Source organism: Sus scrofa, chromosome X (assembly GCF_054392235.1).
Source record: "Sus scrofa isolate SSC_HxYL_T2T_F1_AM1 chromosome X, Sscrofa_HxYL_maternal_Yorkshire_Landrace_v2.0, whole genome shotgun sequence".
In the NCBI taxonomy this organism is placed as follows: domain Eukaryota; kingdom Metazoa; phylum Chordata; class Mammalia; order Artiodactyla; family Suidae; genus Sus; species Sus scrofa.
Genome location: NC_139401.1, coordinates 47,981,212 through 48,003,333, shown reverse-complemented (window position 1 = coordinate 48,003,333; position 22,122 = coordinate 47,981,212). Strand labels below are relative to the sequence as shown.

Genomic DNA, 22,122 nt, shown 5'->3' with positions numbered 1-22,122 from the left:
CTCGCAGTGCCTTTCCTGTGCTTTTTTTGAATTAGCTCTTTTACTCTCACTAATCTCTAAGTTTTCAAGGGTAAAGCCTGTTTGATTGACCTCCGTATCCCCAGAGCTATGCGCAGATGCACAGGACACATACAACAAATGCTTTTCAAATGAAGGCATGAACATTGGAGAATTGGCAGTCAATTGGTGTTGACTTGTTCAAACTTCTCGTTCACCTATTCCTTTCTTAGAGAAAAATGGGAAGATTGGCAAGATTGATTTTTTTTTTCCTCACAGAAAACTTAGGGTGGGCACACTATTCATGGAGCAGCAGCACTCATTCTGCAAATATTTATTGAGCATTTGCTATATGCTGTACATGTCTGTGATACAGTCACAAGCAAAAGAGGCCTGTGACACGAACATTCTCTATCTCCTGGGATTGCCCTGTCGGTGAATGCGATTTGAGTACTGGGAGCTGAGGGAGGTCCCTAAGATTCCTATGCCAGCTCTTTGCAAGAAGTTCTACTTCATTTAAGGGAAAGAGGAGGTGGGGGCGGAAGCTGCCTGGGAAGTGATTTCAGCTCTGGTTCCCTAAGTTGACTTCCTGTCCCTTTCTTTCTGTAGGAGAAACGCCCCTGTCAGTAGGCCGCACTCATGGCATGTGGCCAAGCTGCTGGAGGGATGTCCTGAAGCAGCCACCACCATGCATTTCCCTTCTGAGGCCTTCAGCTTGTCCTGGCATTCCGGCTGCAACACGAGGTGAGTCTAGAACCCTCTCCTCAAGTCGAACACTTGGCTACTCCTTCTCCTGGGCTCTACTCCTCATTGGATGGTGTAGAACCCGCGGAAAATGGGGTGCAGAGGGCCCAGAGTGCCTGGCTTCTGGTCCTTGTCTACTGCTAACTCTCTGGGACTTTGGATTTTTACTTAGTTTGTTTTAATTTGTTTGTCCACATGCCCACGGCATGTGGAAGTTCCTGGGCAGGGGATCGAACTTGAGCCATAGCAGTAACCAGAGCCACAGCAGGGACAACGTTGGATCCTTTACCTGCTCTGCCACCAGGGAACTCCTTAACTGTCTGTGACTTTGGGACAGTCCCTTTCCTTTTAGAAAATGTTTCCTTGAAATATTGACCTCACTTGACTTGCAAGACACCACTCTCTCCTGCTTTTCACCTTATTTCCTTTGCAGCCTCTTTCCAACCTGGTCTAATGGCGGTGGCCCCAGGGCTGGGTTCTGGGCCTCTTCTCTAGCTGCAGTGACTCACGGTGACCTCATCCAGTGTTCTTCTCATCCAGCTCTGTCACAGAACCAAAGCCTTCAAAATGGGGACATCCCTGAATCACAGGCTCCACCTGCAGTGACAGTCTCTCAGTTTACTGCGCTTGGGATGAGCTGTTGTTGAAACAGCTGCCCAGTAGACACAGAGAACTTTCTCAGCAAGCTCAGAGCTGGCAGAGCCGCTGGCCTCAGCTGCCTTTTCCCTTCCACAACAGGATCTTCCCTCCGAGAAAGAATTTCTGTTGAGGAGTCTCAGGGAAGCTTGAGGATTGAGTTCGCCTCCACTCGGTGTCTTTATTTGGCTTCGGAAGCCAGGAGCTCAGGGCAGAGGCAGTTTTGTTCTAGAAGAATAGAAACACATACTGAGCTTGGCTCCTGTTTGAGTGGGTATGATTGTTTTCAGACAGGAAGGGTGGTGGGGTGGGTAGCTGCTCTCCTTGCCAACAAGGGATTGATGGATTCCTAGCCCAGAGGTCAAGTGAGCGGGGTGGCTGAGGGGCGAGGCAGGGAGCAAGAATTAGGAGAGGTGGACCTGGGGGATCTTGAGGGCTCTGGCCACCACTCAGCTCTGGCCTTCGGGAACTGTGGCCTTTCTGAGAGCAGCCTGCAACCTCTAGGGTTCCAGTCACAGGGAGTTACTGACATGGCTTGGCCCAGTTTGGCTTTGTGTGTGGGAAATGATACTTAAAATTCAAGATCAAGTCTGATCCTAATCCCTTCCTTGTGTCTCCCAGTTTGGCTTTGCCTTGGGGGCTGAGGGCAGCATGTGTGGGCAGTGGCCACTATACTATTAATATTCATAGTAGAGAGAATGCTGATAACAATAGCAACACAAACAACAATCAAGCGAGCAGCAACTACCAGGTGGGTTTTTTTGTTTGTTTGTTTTTTGTTTTTAGGCTTTTTTAGGGCCGCACCTGCGGCATGTGGAAGTTCCTGGGCTAGTGGTTGAATCGGAGCTATAGCCACAGCAATGCAGGATCTGAGCCAAGTCCGTGACTTACACCACAGCTCACGGCAACGCCAGATCCTCAACCCACTGAGCAAGGCCAGGGATCGAACCCGTGTCCTCAAGGATACTAGTCAGGTTTGTTTCCCCTGAGCCATGATGGGAACTCCCAGCTACCAGGTATTGAACCCTTGCTAGGTGCCCAGGCTGTGACAGGAGCTTCACTTTTACCATCTGACTTCACCCATGAAACAACGCTCTGATCCAGCTCTAACTGTTATTCCTATTTAATAGACTATATAGCAGAAGAGCTAGGAGCTTAGACTTACAGAGAGGCCTAGGTTCAGATTCCAGCTCTGCTTCTTTCATGGCTTTGTGAGCATGTCAGTTTCCTTGCCCTCTTTAAGCTTTGGTTTTCCCATTTGTAAAATGGAGATAACAAGCTCTCCACTTCGGTTTAAAATGAGACATTGCAAAGTGCCCGGCACATCAGAGGTCCTGGATAAATGGTCAGGGTTACTATTATCAAGAAAAGAACAGGGGAATGCCTAAGTTCTGGCCCTGAACTAAAGCTGGGCGATCTTGAGAAAAGTCACCTCCTCATAATCCTTTCCCTTTGCAGGACTTGCTTGACATCAGTGGTTCTCAAAATCATGGTCCTTGGATAGCACCAGCATCACCCCAGGCCCTTGTCAGAAGTCAAAACCCAGACCTAAAAATTTTGGGCCTGAGGCCTGGTCATCTGTGTCTTGAGGAACCCTCTGGGTGATTTAGAGGCACGCTCAAATTTGAGAACCACTGATTTCCAAAATGGGCTGGCTGAAATTAAATGAGCCCTTACGGGCCCCTCTCAGATTCCGATAATCGATGCTTATTTCTCCTAGCAGAGAGCTGCAGCTGACTCCCTGGGGACAATGACAGGCCAGAAGGCCAGAAGCAATATATATATTTGCTTTGTAGGGCTGCATCTGTGGCACATGGATGTTCCCAGGCTAGGGGTCAAATCAGGGCTACACCTGCCACCCTACACTACAGGAACACAGGATCTGAGCTGCATCTGCAACCTACATCACAGCTCATGGCCAGAAGAAATTCTAGACTCAGTGCAGGCAGAGAAAGAGAGCATAACCCTCAATGGAGTTCTTGCACATTCAGTGTTTGGGATCTTGCCCTGTCCTCTTCCATGTTATCATCTTCTCGCCCACTTGACCACATGTCTGTGGCACCACTTCCCCTGTTTCCCTTCCTTCCTCTTTTGCTTCATCTCCCTCTCATTTGTGGCACCGGTTGCTGTGCCTTCCCCCATGGCAGGGCCAGCCAAGGTGGGAAAGGAATCTGGTGATGTGACTGACTAACCGGTGTGTCCTGTGTCTTGCAGTGACGTGTGTGTGCAGTGGTGTCCCCTCTCCCGGCACTGCAGCACCGAGAAAAGCAGCTCCATTGGCAGCATGGAGAGCCTGGAGCAACCAGGCCAAGCCACCTATGAGGGCCACCTCTTGCCCATTGACCAGAACACGTACCCCAACCAGCGTGATTCAGCCTATAGCTCCTTCTCGGCCAGCTCAAATGCTTCTGACTGTGCCCTTTCCCTCAGGCCAGAGGAGCCAGCCTCTACAGACTGCATCATGCAAGGCCCAGGGCCAACCAAGGCAGCCAATGGCCGGCTTAATGTGGCTGAGACCTCAGGAGGTGGCCAACGCCCCTGTGGGGGCCAACTGACTCCTGGCTCCCAGATGTCATCCCGTCCACAGGAGGTCCACCACTCAGCTCCTGCCAAGGCTGCCAGGGGTCCCCCACAACCTCCAGTAAGGCGAGACAGTCTTCAGGCCTCCAGAGCCCAACTCCTCAATGGAGAGCAGCGCAGGGCTCCTGAGCTCGTGGACTCCTTGCCACAAAAGGAGCAACCTAGTTTGGACACCGTGCTCTCCCCAAGGAATCCTAACAGGTTCTGTTGCCTCGGCGGGCCAGACCAAGTGACAAATGAGAGCCATCATAACTGTGAGCTCAGCCAACCTCCTGAATCCAGCCAGAAGGGCTCTGAGCATCTACTGATGGAGGCCTCAGCCAAAGCCATTGGATTCCCAAAAGCATATGACAAAGCTTCCAGCATAGATTCCAGCCCACTCAACAAGGCTTCAGCAGACCTAGCTAAGGCTTCTTTTGGTGGCCCTCCACACCTCACAGGACCCACAGGGCATCGCCATAGTGCCCCGGAACAGCTGCTGGCATGCCACTTGCAGCGTGTGCACTTGGATACTAGGGACAGCCAGGGGACGGAACTCCCAACGGGGCAGGATGGGCAGGAGTGGACTCTCTCCCCTTTGCACGGCAGCCACCCAGACAAGAAAAGCCCATGTCCCCCTGTAGGAGGAACCCAGGACCAGCCCAGCAAAGAGAGAAAGACCAGGCCAGTGGATGAGAGACCTCTGGGTGCAGGGTGCCAGAGCCCAAGCCGTTCCCCACATGGAGAGGCTGATGGACACCCTCCAGAGAGAGGTTTCCAGGACCCCAACAGAGCAAGCAGAGCAGACAGTGAATTGGCCATCCAGCAGCCTTCCGCCTCTGGCTCCCTTGCTCAACAAACCAGGGACTGTTCTTCAACCACTAAGGTAGCTGGCAGCACAGAGGCAACTGAGGAAGGGGACAGTGAGCCCAAGGAGTGTGGCCGGGTGGGTGGTAGGCAAAATGGAGGCACCCGGGGCCGTTCAATCCAAAACCGGCGGAAAAGCGAGCGTTTTGCTACCAATCTGCGAAATGAAATTCAGAGGAGGAAGGCCCAGCTCCAGAAAAGCAAGAGTCCCCTGTCCCAGCTGTGTGATGCTAAGGAACCAGTGGAAGAGACCGAGGAGCACCTAGAAAGTCCTCCACTTCCTGCCTCTAACTCATCCCTTCCATCTTCATGTAAAAAACCACCTAGCCCCAGAGACAAGCTCTTCAACAAGAGCATGATACTCAGGGCTAGGTCTTCAGAATGCCTCAGCCAAGCCTCTGAGGGCCCTGAATCTAGGATGGGCTTGGAGGGACGCATGAGCCCTGGCCAGAGGCCAGGCCAGTCCTCTTTGAGCCTCAACACCTGGTGGAAAGCATCTGACCCATCCTCCTCGGACTCTGAAAAAACAAATGTTCACTGTGGAGTCCGTGGAGGTCATTGGAGATGGTCTCCAGAGCACAACCTGCAGCCACAAGGGGCACTAGCCATGGAAGGCCCTTCCAACCCAGGTGACAAGGACTTGAAGGCTTCTACTCCTCAAGCTGGGGAGGAAGCCATCCTCTTGCCCTTTGCAGACAGAAGAAAGTTCTTTGAAGAGAGCAGCAAATCCTTATCTACATCTCATTTGCCAGGGTTAACCACTCATAGCAAGACTTTTACCCAGAGACCAAAATCTATAGACCAGAACTTCCAGCCAATGAGCTCCAGCTATAGGGAATTGAGGCGCCATCCCATGGACCAATCATATCATTCCACGGACCAAGCATATCATGCCACAGACCAATCATATCATTCCATGTCACCCCTTCAGTCAGAAACTCCCACTTACACCGAATGTTTTGCCAGCAAAGGCCTAGAACCATCCATGTGTTGTAAGCCACTACACTGTGGTGATTTTGATTGCCACAGGCTGTGCTCTTACTCGTGCAGTGTCCAGGGAGCTGTAGTACATGACCCTTGCATTTATTGTTCTGGGGAAATCTGCCCTGCTTTGCGAAAAAGAAATATGATGCCAAACTGCTACAACTGCCGGTGCCACCACCACCAGTGCATCCGGTGTTCAGCTTGCTATCATAATCCCCAGCATGGTACCCTCGAGGACAGCAGCTTGGCACCTGGCAACACTTGGAAAACCAGGAAGCCAACAATGCAGGTGAGGCCTTGGTTCTTGGATGCGTGAGCTTCATGACTGGGAAGAGAAAACTAGATAAATCACTTGAAAATATAATGATTATAATGCCTCAAAACTAGATAGTGCTAGTTCCACCAGATGGTAGCTCACTAACCTTGGGCAAGATACTCAGATGCCAAAATTGCAGTTGCCTCATCTTTAGAGGTAGAATAAAATGACTTTTGCTTCACAAAATGGACGGCACGGCGCTTTCTATAAAGACCGTATAATTGGTAGCTGAGTGACCTTAAGCAAGTCATCCAACCACCTAAAGTTGTAGTTATATGGTTTTTAAAGGTGAAGAAAAGAATTTTTGACTTCATAAAATGGCCAGGACTAAATAAAGTCTTATAACCTCACCTCTAAAGTGGAGGAAAAGAATGGCTACCTCCTGGATTGGTTGGGAGGAGCCAATGAGATTGTGTAACATAGAGTGCCAGGTTCAGTGCCTGATACAAAATGATGCCCTTCCATTTACTACTTTAAAACTATTTGGAGGTGCAAAACTTGCAAATGTCTCGCAGGCTTTGCTTTCAGAGATCTGACCTATCTGATTTTCTTTTTTTTTTTTTTTTTTTTTTTTGTCTTTTTAGGGCCGCACCCACGGCATATGGAGGTTCCCAGGCTAGAGGTTGAATCGGAGCTACAGCTGTCAGCCTACACCACAGCCACAGCCATGCTGGACACAAGCAGCATCTGCGACCTACACCACAGCTCAGGGCAATGCCGGATCCTTAACCCACTGAGCAAGGCCAGAGATCAAACCCACAACCTCATAGTTCCTAGTCAGATTCATTTCCACTGTACCACAAGGGGAACTCCCTGTCTGATTTTCTAAAGGACATATCTTTTCCCCCTTTTCCAGTCTGTCTCTTTCAGAAACCCAGGTCTAAACTGGCTGTTGCTATACCCTGCTTATGACCTACAACCCTAATATAAGCCACCACCATCCCCCAAGGTATTTCTGGGAGGACTCCCTATGCTCTTGCTAGCTCACCACCAGATTCTTTCCCTGTGGCTTTTCTAGTGCCACCTTTTGGCTGATGCACTCAAACCAGAAGTTAGTTCCCATGTTGCATGTGCCAACACTCTGAATGACAGTGTATGAAATTGTTCAATACATGTATTTTGATAAAAGGGAACTTAGGGGTAAAAGAAGCTTTACACAAAAGAATCCATACCCTACCATTCCTTTAAGTAAAGTTCTAGAACAGCTATTCCACGGGAAAAAATTTTCAAAACAGTGGTTGCTTGTAGGAGGTAGCACAGAGGTTGACAGGAGAGAGCATGAGAGAACTTTCTTGGGTGATGACCTATATATTTATAAGAGCTTGAGTTACACGGGTATAAACATTGGCCAAAATTCAACAGATGTATACTTAATATTTGTGCCTTTTGCTAGAAGTAAGTTTTTCCTAAAAATATTGTAAATAAACATTGACCTTTATTTAATGATACATGTGCTTAAGTTTTTGAAGTGTACTGATCTATGCAACTTACAGTTTTCAGTGTACAGATATTGCACATATTTTGTTACATTTATCCCTAAGATTTTATGTTTGTGATGCCATTGTAAATAGTATTATTTTCTTTTTTAAAAAAATAGCATTGTTTCCTTCAGGTCAAGTTAAAATTCTTTCCTATTATATAGAAATTCAGTTTAATTTTGTATATTGGCCTTGTATCCTGCAGCCTAGTGAAACTCACTTTTCTTGGTAGATTTTTAAAGATTTTCTACATAGATGGTCATGCCATCTGTAAATATAAATAATTTTGTCTTCCTTCCCACTGTGCATGCCTTTTCTAGGAGGGGCCTAGGACCCTAATACCTGTCTAGGATCTCCAATACCCCCAATACAGTGTTTAGCAGAAGTTGTAAGAGCAGGTATTGTTGCTTTGCTCCCAATTTTTCACTACTAAGTTTGATGTTAGCTGTAGATGCCTATTAACAGGTTGAAGAAATTCCCTTTTATTCATAGTTTGTTGGGAGAGCTTTTAGCAAGAGTAGATGTTGGAAAAAATACTTTTTTTATATCTATTAAGATGGTCATATAGTTTTTCTCTTTTAGTTGAGTGATATGGTGACTTATATTGATTGATTTTTGAAATAAGAATCAGCATAGGGGAGTTCCCATTGTGGCGCAGTGGAAATGGATCTGACTAGTATCCATGAAGACACAGGTTCCATCTCTGGCCTGAGTGAGTCAGGGATCCGGCGTTGCCATAAGATGTAGTGTAGGTCACAGGTGTGGCTCGGATCCTGTGTTGCTGTGGCCATGGTGTCGGCTGGCAGATGTAGCTCTGATTCGATCCCTGGCCTAGGAACTTCCATATACCACAGGGGGGCCCTAAAAAGCAAAAAAAAAAACAAAAAACAAAAAAACAAACAATCAGCCAGATTTGATTTGCTAATATTTTGTTAAGTATTTTTATCTATGTATACCGAGATGTTCTTTTCTATTTTCAGAAAGAGTTTGTGTAGAATTTGTATTATTTTTTCCTTGAATGTTTGGTAGAATTCATCATTGAAGCCATCTTGGCCTAGAATTTTCTTTATGGAAAGATTTTTAATTACGAATTCAATTTCTTTAATAGATGTAGAGTTATTTGGGTTATCTATTTCTTCTTTTTTTTTCATCTTTTGAGTGCTGCACCTGCAGCATATGGAAGCTCCCTGTCTAAGGGTCTAATCAGAGCTGTTGCCACCAACCTGTGCCACAGCCATAGCAATGCAGGATCCGAGCTGCATCTGTGACCTACACCACAGCTCACAACAATGACAGATCCTTTAACCCACTGAATGAGGCCAGGGATCAAACCCGTGTCCTCATGGATACTAGTTGGGTTCATTATCACTGAGCCACAACAGGAACTCTAATCTGTTTCTTCTTGAGTGAGCTTTGGTAGTTTGTCTTTCAAGGATTTTTTTTCCATTTCATTTAAGTTTTCAGATGTATGGGGATAAAGTTGTACATTGAAATGCATCAAGAATTTAAGATGGATTTGTGGATGGATAGAGGAGTGAATATATATGAAATAAAGCAAATATAGTAAAATACTAATTGTAGAATCTAAATGATGGTTGATACATGGGTGTTTGTTGTAAACTCATTCAGCTTTTCTAGGTGTTTGAAAATATTCATAATAAAATGTAGGGGAGAAAAGGAGAGGAAATATTAAATAATGGTTTAAGGGCATTGATGCTCGAAGCAGACTACCTGAGTCTGAATTCCTAAGCTGTCCCATCTAAAAAAAGTGGGGGTAATAATAGTACCTACTTCATAAGTTGCTTGACCTCTCAACCAACAATTAAATGATGCAACGTGTACAAGGCAGTTGGAACAGTGAATGCCAGATTGTAATCGTCTTTTAAGGGTGAGTTATTATCTCTTAGAATAAAAGGAGATTTGGGCTTACCTTGAGAAACTTCTGCTGAAAGAAGAACCTGCAAGTAGACAGTGGAGACAAGGGGCTCAAGCTGAAGGTGAGGGAGAGTTAATCAGATGCTGGCTTCAGAAATGTTAGCCTAGGGCCAGTAACTCCACAAGGGAAGGGGGTGACATTTGTAGGTTATAGCAGTTGGCAGCCGCAATGCAGGTGTGCTTGTACCCATGCTGTGCCTTTCCTTTTGTACTCGATGTGAGGGAACATCGAGTTCCTAATGTCTATTAGAAAAGCTAGTAGGTCTACTTGGACAGTAGGCTCTCAGACACGTGGATAGCTCTCCAGGAGCCATTTCATGGCCATTTCTACCCCTGCTACCTGAACTCATCCTCCCCCTAGACATGAAGAAAAATTACTGCCTGGGTTAAAATACCCCAGGTGAGATGGCTAAGGTGATGGTGGCTGTCTGAAGTAGGGTTGAGATCCTGCTCTTTATGGCCCCTGGAAGACATTGGGGAGCTAATTGGCTCCTGTTTGGTGCTGTTAAGAGAACTGAAGTCAACACACATCTAAATCCCTCATGCTTCAGGCTAGTTTGTTGTGCATATATTATCAAGTTATTTCATTTAACAATTATATGAGATATGTTATAAGAAGATCCCCATTTTATGGCTGACAAAGCTGAGGCTCAGTGAGGTCACACACCTTGCAAGTGATGATGCCAGGATTTGCACAACATAATGAACACTAACATTTGAGTGTCTACTGTGCACCAGGTGCTGTTCTAGTACCATGTATCAACTCATTAGTTTACAAGGCAATCAAGAAATAGGTATTATCATGACCATTATTAAGTACAGTGGCATGGGGAATGAGGTAAAGAGAAATTGGGTAGTTTGCCTGAGGTCACACACGGTGTGGGATTTGAATCCATGTAGTGACTGGCCTCAGAGGCCAAGTTCTTAATTGTGCTGCACTGCCTCTCCATGAGTTGAAAGCAAAGCCCAGGCCCTCTCCAGTATGGCAGGATGCCTTTTAGCAGTATAGCATCCACCAGGGCAACAAATTGCTACCACAGTCAATCCCCGTCTGCAACAAGCCTTGGAGATAACTGCCTCTTTGATTCCAAGGGTGCAGACAATTTACAGGAACCTAAGTGGATCGGGAAAAAAACAAATGTCAGGTGATACTGGGGACTTGAGGAGGAGATTGAGAGCTGGGATGGGACTTTGTTTGGTTTGGCCACTGCTATTTACTGAGCACTTCCCATAGGGCTAGACAGGGCATGGACAGGAAATCCTGGCTCCCACTGTGGCTGCATGGGTAACAGGGTCTTTGAAAGTAGGGACATCTCACAAGGGTGTCAAGGCAGAATGTGAAGTTGAACAAGTGATAGAGGTGCTCTGACATGACAAGGATAGGCAGGGACTGCTCTTGGTCCTGTGAAAGCTGGGAGACCTCAGCTTTTTCATGGCTAATATCATACAGAGCCTCCTATGTGCCAAGCATTCTCTGCACACATCCCATTTCATCCTCACTTCTGGGAACCCATCAAAGCTAGATCACATAGTCCTTATTTGCCAGATAGAAAGCTGAGGTTAAGGTAGGTGGCATAACTACCTTCCAGTAACAGCTAAGTGTCTTAGCCAGAATGACTGACAACCAGGTGACTTAACCCCAAAAGGTAGTTTTGTTTTTGTTTTTGTTTGTTTTTATTTTTGTTTTTACTGAGGCAAAGGTAATAAAACTTGGAATGGGACCAATAACCACATTGGAGAAAGAGGGACTTTGACATCTCAGTGAGATTTAGGGAAAACTGTGCATTCCCTTTAGGCTAAATTCTGAGTCTTATGGGAGAGGGTTTGGAATGCCTAAATCAGGAACAATGTGAAAGGTAAATGTGCATTAGGCTTGGAGCTAGTATAGGAAGGCAGGGACATTTTTGCAAATGGTATATGTGGCTTGGGCTGCAGAGAAAAGAATGCTCGGGCCAACCCCTTAAGGACAAAATGCCCAGGGTAAAGAGTTTTTTTCCAGTAATGTCGGGCATGTGGCACCCAGCACACAAGCTCCCCAGAAATGAGCCTGCCTCAGCCCCTGTTGGCAGATCAGGTAGGAGGAGGCAGGGGCCCTGCAATACTTGCATGCCATGCATGTGCTGGCATGCATGCTCTCTAGCATGCCCAGAGCAGGGTTACAGCAGTAGGAACTTTAGGCCCCAAAGCCCCAGTCAAGGGCTGGGGCTTCTAAGAAGATGCTTTCCATGATGGAAGAGGCAAGAGGAACGAGCAGGTTCACCGGGCAGAACAAACAAAAAGACCTCCTTTGCAAGAGCCAGAACAAACAGCAAACATGCTAAACTGGTTCTTAATGTGGTTTGGGAGGGGAGGGAAGAAAGAGAGGGAGACTCAGAGTTTCTAGACCACACTGTCCAGGTCCTTGAGTGCTGTCTTGGTCTCTGCATGTCCCCAGCAACCCAGCAGGACTCTTGACAGAAAGGCAGCCGTCTAGGTGCAGAGTTCTCCAGCCTGCATGGGAGACTAGAAGGAACCAGCTGGACGGGTGGGACCTGGCCCAGGACAGGCTCCTGACCTCTTCACGTTTTTGAAGCCATCTAGATACCTGGTTACTCAGAGCTCCCTAATTTATCAGAATTTTGCTTTGCAGGAATTTCCTGGGGACAAATGGAAACCAATAACAGGAAACAGGAAGACCAGCCAGTCAGGGAGGTAAGTGACTGCTTGGGGAGTTGGGATGAGGCATCTAAGGAAACTGGTAAGGTTTTCTATTTGCTCTGTTTCCTTTGAGGAGCCTGGTCTGGCATCCATACCAAGGGCTTGATGCCATAGATGGAATCCAGCCTGACCCCCGCCCCCCAGGCAGCTATAGGCCAGACTGATCACTAGCACATTTTGAAATACACAGTAGCCAGGAGCATTGTGGGACGTTGTGCCCATCAGCTCAGAAGCCTGAGGCAGGTGCCCAGGCACAAGGACTTGGGAATCAGGCCATGCTGAAACATAGATGGGAAGGCATAAACTATGCTTGTCTTCCCAATGGCCATTGGGCGGTTGGAGAGGTAAGACTATCCAGTTACTGCTATGCCTTTGCCTTGGAGTGTTTCTTGGGTTCTGCCACCTTTCTTTTTATAGGTCCTGTTGAGAGCTTAAGGTCTGCTCATTCCAAGTCCAGGGGCAGATCATGCTAACAATAGGTTAGGATTCCTGACATTTATACAAATGGTATACATGGCTTTGGCCATCGGGGAAAGAGTTGTGTGGACAGAGTAGCCCTTAGGAAAAAAATGCCCAGAGTGGAGAATCTGTTCCCATAATGTAGGGACCATCTCACCTGGCACTCATGCTCCAAAGAGATAGGCCCACCTGCCACAGGTGACCACGAGGAGGAGACAGTTACTTTCTCTATCGTCTCTCCATCAGTGTGATTGGACCTTCTCTCGTGTGAAATTTTTTGATGCATTCTATCAGCCAGTTCTTCTCCAGGACAAATTAGACAATAGGTCCCTCAATTATTACTGATTCTTTTAACTCAGACTCCAGGAATGTAAGAGGAAAGACAACTTTGAGCTGTGCCTCTGTGGGGGCACCTAGGGAGGGGGCACTGGAATAATCGTGGCATTCTTTTGACTCCAAAGTTTGGGACACCTATCAGTTTTCTGGTTGGCAATGAAAGAGAGGAACCCTACATTTCTTGATCATCTACTAAGTGCCATTTACTGGGTTGGATCTTTTTATACCCATAATCTCGTTTATTCTCCACAAAGGTTACTTTTACTTGTGATTTTATAGATGAGGTCCAGAGAGGTTATGTGACTTAGCTGAGCCAGCATTCGGACCTAGTTTGGCCTCAAAGTTCATGCTTTTTCCATTATAACTGCTTCAATAGGGACCCCTAAGTAAATGCTTCAGATGGATCCCTCAGCATCCTGTCTCAGGAATCTAAGGCCTGGGTGGAGATACTATGGGATGCTATGGCTGGTCTTGATTCCCCACTGAGGGCTGACTTGTTCCATGTTCTTGGAGAAAGCCTTTCAATCCAGTGGGTTTACTGAGTTTCCCCTGTTAGACTGAGACTGCTGAGAAAGGAGACCACACCTCGGTCATGGATGTATTCTCTGCGCCTAGCACAGTGCCTGACACAGAGAAGTTGCTCAAGATGTATTGGTCATTTGCTTGCCAAATGAAGAAACAGAGCCTCGTCCAGCATTGACTGAATGAAATGACACAAAAATAATAATGCTAACTAATATTCTTTTTTTTTTTGTCTTTTTGCCATTTTTTGGGCCTCTCCCATGGCACATGGAGGTTCCCAGGCTAGGGGTCGAATCAGAGCTGTAGCCACCGGCCTACACCAGAGCCACAGCAACTCGGGATCCGAGCCTCGTCTGCCACCTACACCACAGCTCACTGCAACGCCGGATTCTTACCCTACTGAGTAAGGCCAGGGATTGAACCTGCAACCTCATGGTTCCTAGTTGGATTCGTTAACCACTGAGCCGTGATGGGAACTCCAATGCTAACTAATACTCTTGAGCACAGTAGTCTATTCTAGGCAGCATTCAAAGCACTTTTATCCCCATAACCTTAAGGGGTAGGTACTACTAGTCTCTCCATTTAACCAAGAAAAGAAATTGAAGCACACACAGATAAATTCATTTGCCTGAAGTCCCACAGCTAGGAAGTTGACTAGATCCAGGTAGTCTAGCCTCAGAGACACTGTGCTATACTCTGCTACTTCTCCAAAATGGCTTGCTTACCAATCAGCTAATCAAGTGAGAGGACTTTATTTAGAACCCAGTGCATGTGCTGCCTGTTTCTAGGCAAGCAGGGAAATATTAGAGAAAGAATATCAGGAATGTTCTGCCCATCATGATAGCTGCCCATCCACAGTTTGAGCAAGGAAGACTAACCCACACAGAGCTAAGTAGCAGTAATAATAAATTACCATTTGCAAAACAACCTATGTGCTACTAAGTTACACATATTCTATTTGATCTTCCCCAAAACTCTGTCAGGTAGGTGTTATCAGAACTGGGGCGGTGATTCTCAAAGTGGAGTGTGCATTCAAAACACCTGGTGGCTGGAGTTCCCATTGTAGCTTCGTGGGTTAAGAGCCTGACATGGTATCCATGAAGATGCAGGTTTGATCCCTGGCCTTGTTTAGTGGGTTAAGGATCTGGCCTTGCCACAAGTTGTGGTGTAGGTCACAGATATGGCTCAGAGCCAGCATTGCTGTGGCTGTGGTGTAGGCCTCAGCTGCAGCTCCGATTAGATCCCTAGTCCAGGAACTTCCATATGCTGCAGGTGCAGCTGTAAAAAGAAAAAAAAAAAGAAAAGAAAGAAAACCTGATGGGCTTTTAAAAAAACCTCTAGATAGATAGTAGATCCCCATCCCACAGGAAACGTGATTCAGTAGGTGTGGAGTGAGGCTCAAAATATGCATTTCTAACAAGCTTCCCAGGTGATGCTAAGGCCTGGGATCCTGTGGTTCTGGGATCACACTTTGAGAAGCATTGACTCAGATAAAGAATCAGGTTCAGAGGTAACTTACTCAAGGTATCACAGCTACTTAAGGGACAAGCCACGTGTTTTTTTTAAAATAATAATTTACATTTTTTTCCATTATAGCTGTTTTACAGTGTCCTGTCAATTTTCTACTGTACAGCAAGGTGACCCAGTCACACATGCATGTATACATTCTTTTTCTCACATTCATGCTCCATCATAAGTGACTAGATATAGTTCCCAGTACTATACAGCAAGATCTCATGGCTTATCCATTCCAAGGGCAATAGTTTGCATCTATTAACCCCAAATTCCCATCCCATTCCCTCCCCCTTGGTGACCACAGGTCTGTTCTCCATGCCCATGAGTTTCTTTTTTGTGGAAAAGTTCATTTGTGCCATATATTAGATTCCAGATATAAGTGATATCATATGGTATTTGTCTTTCTCTTTCGGACTTACTTCACAAGCCACGTTTTTAACTCAGGCAAGCTGCTCTAAGATGAAAAGTGTCAAATACATGGTTTATACAAGAAAAGCCTGGTGCACAGTAAGAGGCCAAGACACGATAAGTATTATTGTGTCCTGTTGTTCATTGGAGGGTAAGAAAACTGAAGGCAGGGTGTGTTGGAGTATTCTTATTAAGAGTTCTGGCCATGAAGTCAATCTGCCTGGGCTCAGATCCAGGTTCTTCTGTTCTCTGGCTGTGTGAACTTGGCAAGTGGCTTTCTCCCCGCCCCCCCCCCCGCTTTTTCACCCCACCTCATTAGTTTCCTTATTTGTGAAATGGGGTAAGAGTACTTACCTTCTGTGACTTTTGTGAGGGTTAATATAGTTAATATACGTAAAGCATTTAGGACAAAATCGGGCACCATAAACCCTCAGTAAATGTCAGTTGTAATAAAGAGGAGGAGGAAGAGACGCAACGGTAACAGCAGAGAAAAAGGGTAAATAGTGAAGTTTTTTTTTTTTTTTTCTTTTTAGGGCCACACCTGTGGCACATGGAAGTTCCCAGGCTAGGGGTCAAATTGGAGCTGCAGCTGCCGGCCTGCACCACAGCCACAGCCACACCAGATCTGCAGCCTACGCTGCAGCATGTGTCAATGCCAGATCCTTAACCCACTGAATGAGGCCAGGGATTGAACCTGCATCCTCATGGACACTATGATGGGTTCTTAACCTGCTGAGCCACGATGGGAACTCCATAAATAGTGAAGTGTTATTCCAGAATAGTTAGGCCTTAGAAGCTAGATGGGATGGTAAACATGGAAGCAATTGAAGGTTATTGATCAGGTAAGTGACATGGTAAATGTGGCACTTTAGACAATTTGACAACATTTGCAGCCTAGATGGGTTCAAAGGAGACCAATTAGGGGCAGTGATCTAGGCATGAAAGAGTGTGGCCCTGGATTGGGAAGGTGGGGGATGCAATAGGAATGGAGTAGAACGGATGGATAAATATGTGAGATATTTTTGGGGAAAATATTTATTGTGAAAGCAATATTACAGGAAATTAAAAACAGAAGAAAGCATCTGTCTTCTTACCACCCTAACACCCTGATTATTTTCATTTCCCTGCCAGCTTTTATCTATAGGTATAGAGATTTTGGGGGTCATGATGATAATAACTACGTAGATGTGATTTTGTGTGTCCTTTTTTCCCCACTAAGCTTTGCTTGGTAAACAGTTTTTCATCTTGCTATAAAAGCTTCCTCAATAGTTATAAATTTTAATGGCTGCATAATATTTCACCAGCTTAATATGCTCTAATTTGCTTAATCATTCTCAAATTGGTGGATAATTAGGTTGGTTCCAATTTCTTGCTACTATAAAGTAACGCTGCTGAAAAATTTTGAGCAGCTATAGCCTTTTTCTCATTTTGAATTATCTCATTAAAAACAATTATCCAGAGTTGGGATTACTAGGTGAAAGAAAACCAACATTCTTATTGTTCTTGATAGATTTCACCAAACTGCTTTCCCTGGAGGTGTTTTATTCTGCCATTAGCAATATATGAGAATACCCGTTTCCCCTAAAATTTGCCATCATGGGGAATTTTCTTTTTCTAATGCAATAGGTGTAAATGGTGCCTGTTATAATTTTAATTTGCTTACTTTGATTATTCTGGTTTGAACATTTTTCATGTATTTATTTAATATTTGCATTGCTTCTTATGTGAATTGTTGGCTCTGATTATTTGCTCAAAAATGCATATCAACTCTTGAGAGAAAAGTAGAGAGAACTTGGTGATGGGAACCTGAGAAAGAAAGGCATTAAACCCCAAATAATTCTGAGTCCCAGTGACCTGGAGAAAATTAGTGACATAATGGGGGCAGGTGAGAAGGGAACCAAATGGTTTGGAGGAAATGATAAGTTTAAGTTGTTATCTGTTGAATTTAAAGTTAGTGAGGAGTTCCTGCTGTAGTGCGGTGGGTTAAGAATCTGACTGCAGCAGCTCGGGTTGCTACAGAGACACAGGTTCGATCCTGGCCTGGTGCAGTAAGTTAAAGGATCTGGTGTTGCTACAGCTGTGGTTCAGATTCGACCCCTGGCCTGGCAACTTCCATATGATGTGGATGTGGCTATTAAAAAAGTGAGGGAGACAAGGGGATACTGTTGAGGAGGCTTGTCGATTTCCCAGCCAGAGGGGGATAGGCTGAAGAAGATTGGAGTGGCAAGCATCTTAGAGTAGTAAGAAGAAGAAGGAGGCCAGTGTACCATCACAGAAGATAAGAAGAGGACTGCTACTGGCTTTGACAATTTGGACTCCCAAGTGGCCTTTAAGAAAGCAGACTTAGTATAAGTGGTGGGCAAAGAAAGTAGACGGCATAATGGTCTGTAAAGAGGGTGCATAGAGGAGAAAGGTACACAGTCCTACACATCCTAAATTCACCTGTTTTAAGTGTAAAAGTCAGTGAGTTTTGGTAAATTTACAGGTTACGCCATCATCACCATGTTACAATTTTGTAACACGTCCATCTCCCTAAAAAGATTCCTTTTGCCCATTCGCCGTCACTCTCCATTCCCAACCTCAACCTCAAGCAACCGCTAATCTACTTTCTGTCCCTATGGATCTGCCTATTCTATCCGTTTCTTATAAGGATACAATAAGTGGGCTTTTGTGTCTAGCATCTTCCACTTAGCATGCTGTAGCAGTTCATCTGTGTTATAGCATGTATCAGTAATTCATTCCCTATCTTTTGTAAAATAATATTCTATTGGATAGTCGTACCAAATTTTACTTATCCATTCATCCATTAATGGACAATTGTGTTGTTTCCCCTTTTTAGCTACTGTGGATAATACCGCTATGACGATGCACATACAAATTTCTATGCAGACCTATGTTTTCAGTTTTCTTGGGTATATACGTAGGAGTGGAATTTGGGGGCCGTATAGTAACTCTGTTAACTTTCTGAGGAATTGCCTGTTTCCCAAAGTAGCTGTCCCATTTTACACTTCCACCTTCAAAGCAGGAGGGTTTTGATTTCTTTTCGTTAATTTTGACATAATGACTATGTGTTACTGTGTGATTTGGAAAATATTTCAAAAGGAGAATGCTTGAAAAGACATTTATTTTAAAATGTTTAAAAAGAAGCCAGGAAAAGGAAGGAGAGACGTGGGGTGGTAGTTAGAGGGGGAGATGGAGTTTAAGGTATTGGGTCTTGAAATGTAGCCCTAGGACCAGGAACTTCAGTATCACCTAAGAACTGAGGTAGAAATGCAAATGACTGGACCCCACCCAGACCTCTTGCATCAGAAATTGGGACTCAGCCCAGAGATCTGTGTTTTAAGAAGGCCTCCAGGCAATTCTGATGCAAGCTAAATATGAGAGCCACTGGTTCAAGCGATGGTTTGATCAGGATCTGGGAAACCGGTTTAAGTTTAAAAACAGAAAGGAGAGGTCAACAGAAAGGGAAAGAATATTGATGCTGAATATAGAGGAGGCAGATCACAGAATATGATCTCAAGGAAGATGAGAAGGCTTAGGAAAGGTCAAGGGCAGAGATGACATTTAAAGAGGAGAAATCCTGATGGGGTTTCCGCTTACCTTCCCCCCACTACGCGGAGATTTCTAACATTTCTTCTGTCATTTCTGTCACAAGTGGAATGATGGGTGTAGGTGGGAAAATCAAATGTATATTCTTGAGCCACACTCTGCCTGGAAGCCTGCAACGAATTTTAATTCCAGGTAGTTACACTCTTGGTTGTCTCCCTCCACTGTTATTTGGTTTGCGTGCAGAGAATGCAAACACATTTTAATATTAGCAGGAGGGAAAAAAAAAATCGGTGAGTAGATCTGCTGGGAGGAAAAAACTACGTAAGTGTGAAGTCTTTAAAAGCCCAAAGAAATTATTTTCTGGATTATCTCTTTTGGTTTTCTGTACTTATGATTGCCTCCTGTGATCCTTTCCATTTTTCTGCTTTGCACAGACCTTTAGAATATGTAGGGTGTTTTTATATACATGGCCCCAGTTAATAATCCTCACAGCAACTCTGTGCAGTTAAGCCTTATTTTTCCCACTTGACTGATAAAGAAGTTGAGATTCAGGAAAGGTGTTATTATACTATTATTAACAACGACAATGACAAAAGATACAGTGGCTAACATTTATTGTTTATTGTGTCAGGCACTGCTTTTAGCATTTCACATGCATTATTTTATTTACTGCTAATCATGACCCCATGAGATCGTTACCATTTATTGAAGCAATTTTACAGATGAAGAAACTTACAGATAAAATCACTTGCCCAAGGTCAAACAAGCATCTGACTCCAGAGCCCATTACTTCTGGAATTATACAGCAAGTACATGACAAAACCAGACTACTACTGAGGTTTTTCACTTCTCAGCCTAAGGCTCTCTTCCTTCTCTTTATCATATCACATCATGAGCAGAGTGTGGATGATGTACACATTTCCTACTTTCAAATTGAGTGAGAGAAAATGGATAATTCAGAGTTGAATCTCATTTAACTAGAAAGAAATACACTTTCCAGGAAGGCTTTACCAGCTAAGAAGAATGCTACCTTCAGAGGCATGGAAGGATTTGTCAAAGAGCGTGACAAAGGGAATTAAAATACTTGGGCATTAATTTAATCCCAGGCACACAAAACTTATTCAAGGAAAATTATGAAAGTCTAATGGGAGAAATAAAGACATGGAATAAATGCATAGCTATACTCTGCTTCAATTTGGGAAGACTAAATATAGTAATGATTACAATACTCCCTAAGTTAATAATATATAGATGTAATGTGCTACGATTAGAGTCACTGTGGGGTACTTTGTAGAACTTGTCAAATTCATAGTAAAATTTATCTGAAAGAATAAAAGGGCAGCAATACCAAAGAATACACTTATTTAAAAAGGTAATGATGTCAGACGTACCCTATCAGATTCTAAAGTCTATCATAAAGTGACAGCTATTAAAACTATGTGATAGTAGGTTGAAAAAAAGTCAAACAGTGAAATTAAATAAAAAAAGAGAAATTCTAGGAACAGATTCTAAGAATATAGAGCACATTGGAAGCAACCATGAACTGATCTTTCTTCAATAAATGTTGGGAATTTTAGGTATCAATACGGAGAATAAATCAATTATAGCCACAGCACATACAATGCTCTGTAGCAAACTTCAAAAGCAGACCAGTGGAATAGCATATTCATTCCCACTATGGGTGAAAGATAAATTTGTGTCTGTTAAATGGAGGATATCATCAGAGACAAGATGGATGGTTTCAAATATATAAAAGTTGGGGGGAAAAAAACCTTGTATAACAAAATGTAATAAAAAGCTACACAACAGAATGAGGAAAATGTCTGGGGTCAGCATCACAGATAACGGTTGACTGTCCAAAAAATATAAAGAATGGATACAGATATAGAAGGTCAGATTTCAGCTTCAGCTTCATAAAAGGGCAAGGAAAATGAACAGCCAATTTACACATGAGGAAATAAAGGCAGTAAAATCACCACATGGAAAAGTACAACCTCTCTACCAATTAAAGAAGTGCAAATAAAAACAACTCCAAGGTATCACAACCTGCTTATTAAATTATCAACAACTAATGGACCTTATAAATAGAAATGACAAAACTCTATGTTGACAAGGCTCGAAAGAAAACAGTATGTGTTTCTGGGAGCAGTATAAATTGGTTCTGTTTCCCTGAAAGACAATCTAGTAATATGTGACAAGTTACAAAACTGTTCACACTCTTTGACCCAGCTCCCCTCCTACCCCCACTGCCCAATGCCAAGGAAATAACCTAAAAAGGGAAAAAAATAATTTGTTTAAAGATATTTGTAGTGGTGCTATTTATAATCATGGAAAATATTTACCAATTTAACATATTGTTATGATGGAATAGAATATAGCCATTAACAGTGACAGGTAGACAAATAATGAGTCTTGCACAGAAATGGGTATTTGTAACAATATTATCCCAAAGCAAAGGCTCAATTCTAAATCACATGGTGAACTTGATAGTACCCATACACAAAGAAAATTCAGAAAGGCATCTGGTAAAATGTAAATAGCTGGAGTTGAATGCACATGGTGTTCTTTGGGTACATGTCAAGTTGCTGGAATTTATAATAAGAAAGAAAATCTGAAGAAGAGGCAGCCCACATTGGTTTGATTTAGGCCTAAGAATTTAAAGATCAAAGGTTTCGGAAAAATCCCCATACCAATGACAGTGTTACTTACCAGACATGCTTGATCTCTCTGTTAGCTAGAATTTGTTTTGCTAGAATCCTCTACCAACCAGCACTTCTGCTTATCTAAATCTGTGAGAACTTGACATTTCTGAGAGGATACATCACCAGACCTTTGTGAATCTCTAAATTTGTCACCACCACAACAACATAGAACCTCTCCAGCCCCACTAATGAACATTTTATTATCTGGGCAGAACCATTGCTTTCTCAAGACCTTTGCATTTCTCTTCACTTCCATCATCAGCACTAGTTTGCAAATGGTTTGCGTTTTGGTGCCATTATTCACAAAGAAGCGCATTTTCTCTTTGCCATGGTTACTGCACACCTATATACCTTGACAACAATAAATAGAGACCCATGAAGCAACATTGAGATGGGAGTGCCAAGTGGTTGACTAGGC

General features: G+C 44.2%; 1 protein-coding gene across 40 annotated transcripts in view; it reads left to right on the top strand.

Annotated features, from left to right (window-relative positions):
* Nucleotides 1–22,122, top strand: part of SHROOM4 (shroom family member 4) — a 249,635-nt gene that overhangs the window by 172,444 nt on the left and 55,069 nt on the right. For 38 of the 40 annotated variants that reach the window (XR_014835389.1, XR_014835388.1, XR_014835386.1 and 35 more), the window contains 3 exons: nucleotides 607–741; nucleotides 3,592–6,076; nucleotides 12,146–12,207. Coding sequence is in view for 15 of the 40 variants with exons in the window: in XM_085007915.1 (XP_084864041.1) it covers nucleotides 607–741; nucleotides 3,592–6,076; nucleotides 12,146–12,207 (2,682 nt within the window). In the remaining 25 variants the exon portion in view is untranslated. Of the gene's footprint in view, nucleotides 1–606; nucleotides 742–3,591; nucleotides 7,552–8,837; nucleotides 9,171–12,145; nucleotides 12,208–22,122 lie in introns of those variants that run through there. The other 2 variants (XR_014835402.1, XR_014835401.1) reach the window with 2 other exon arrangements.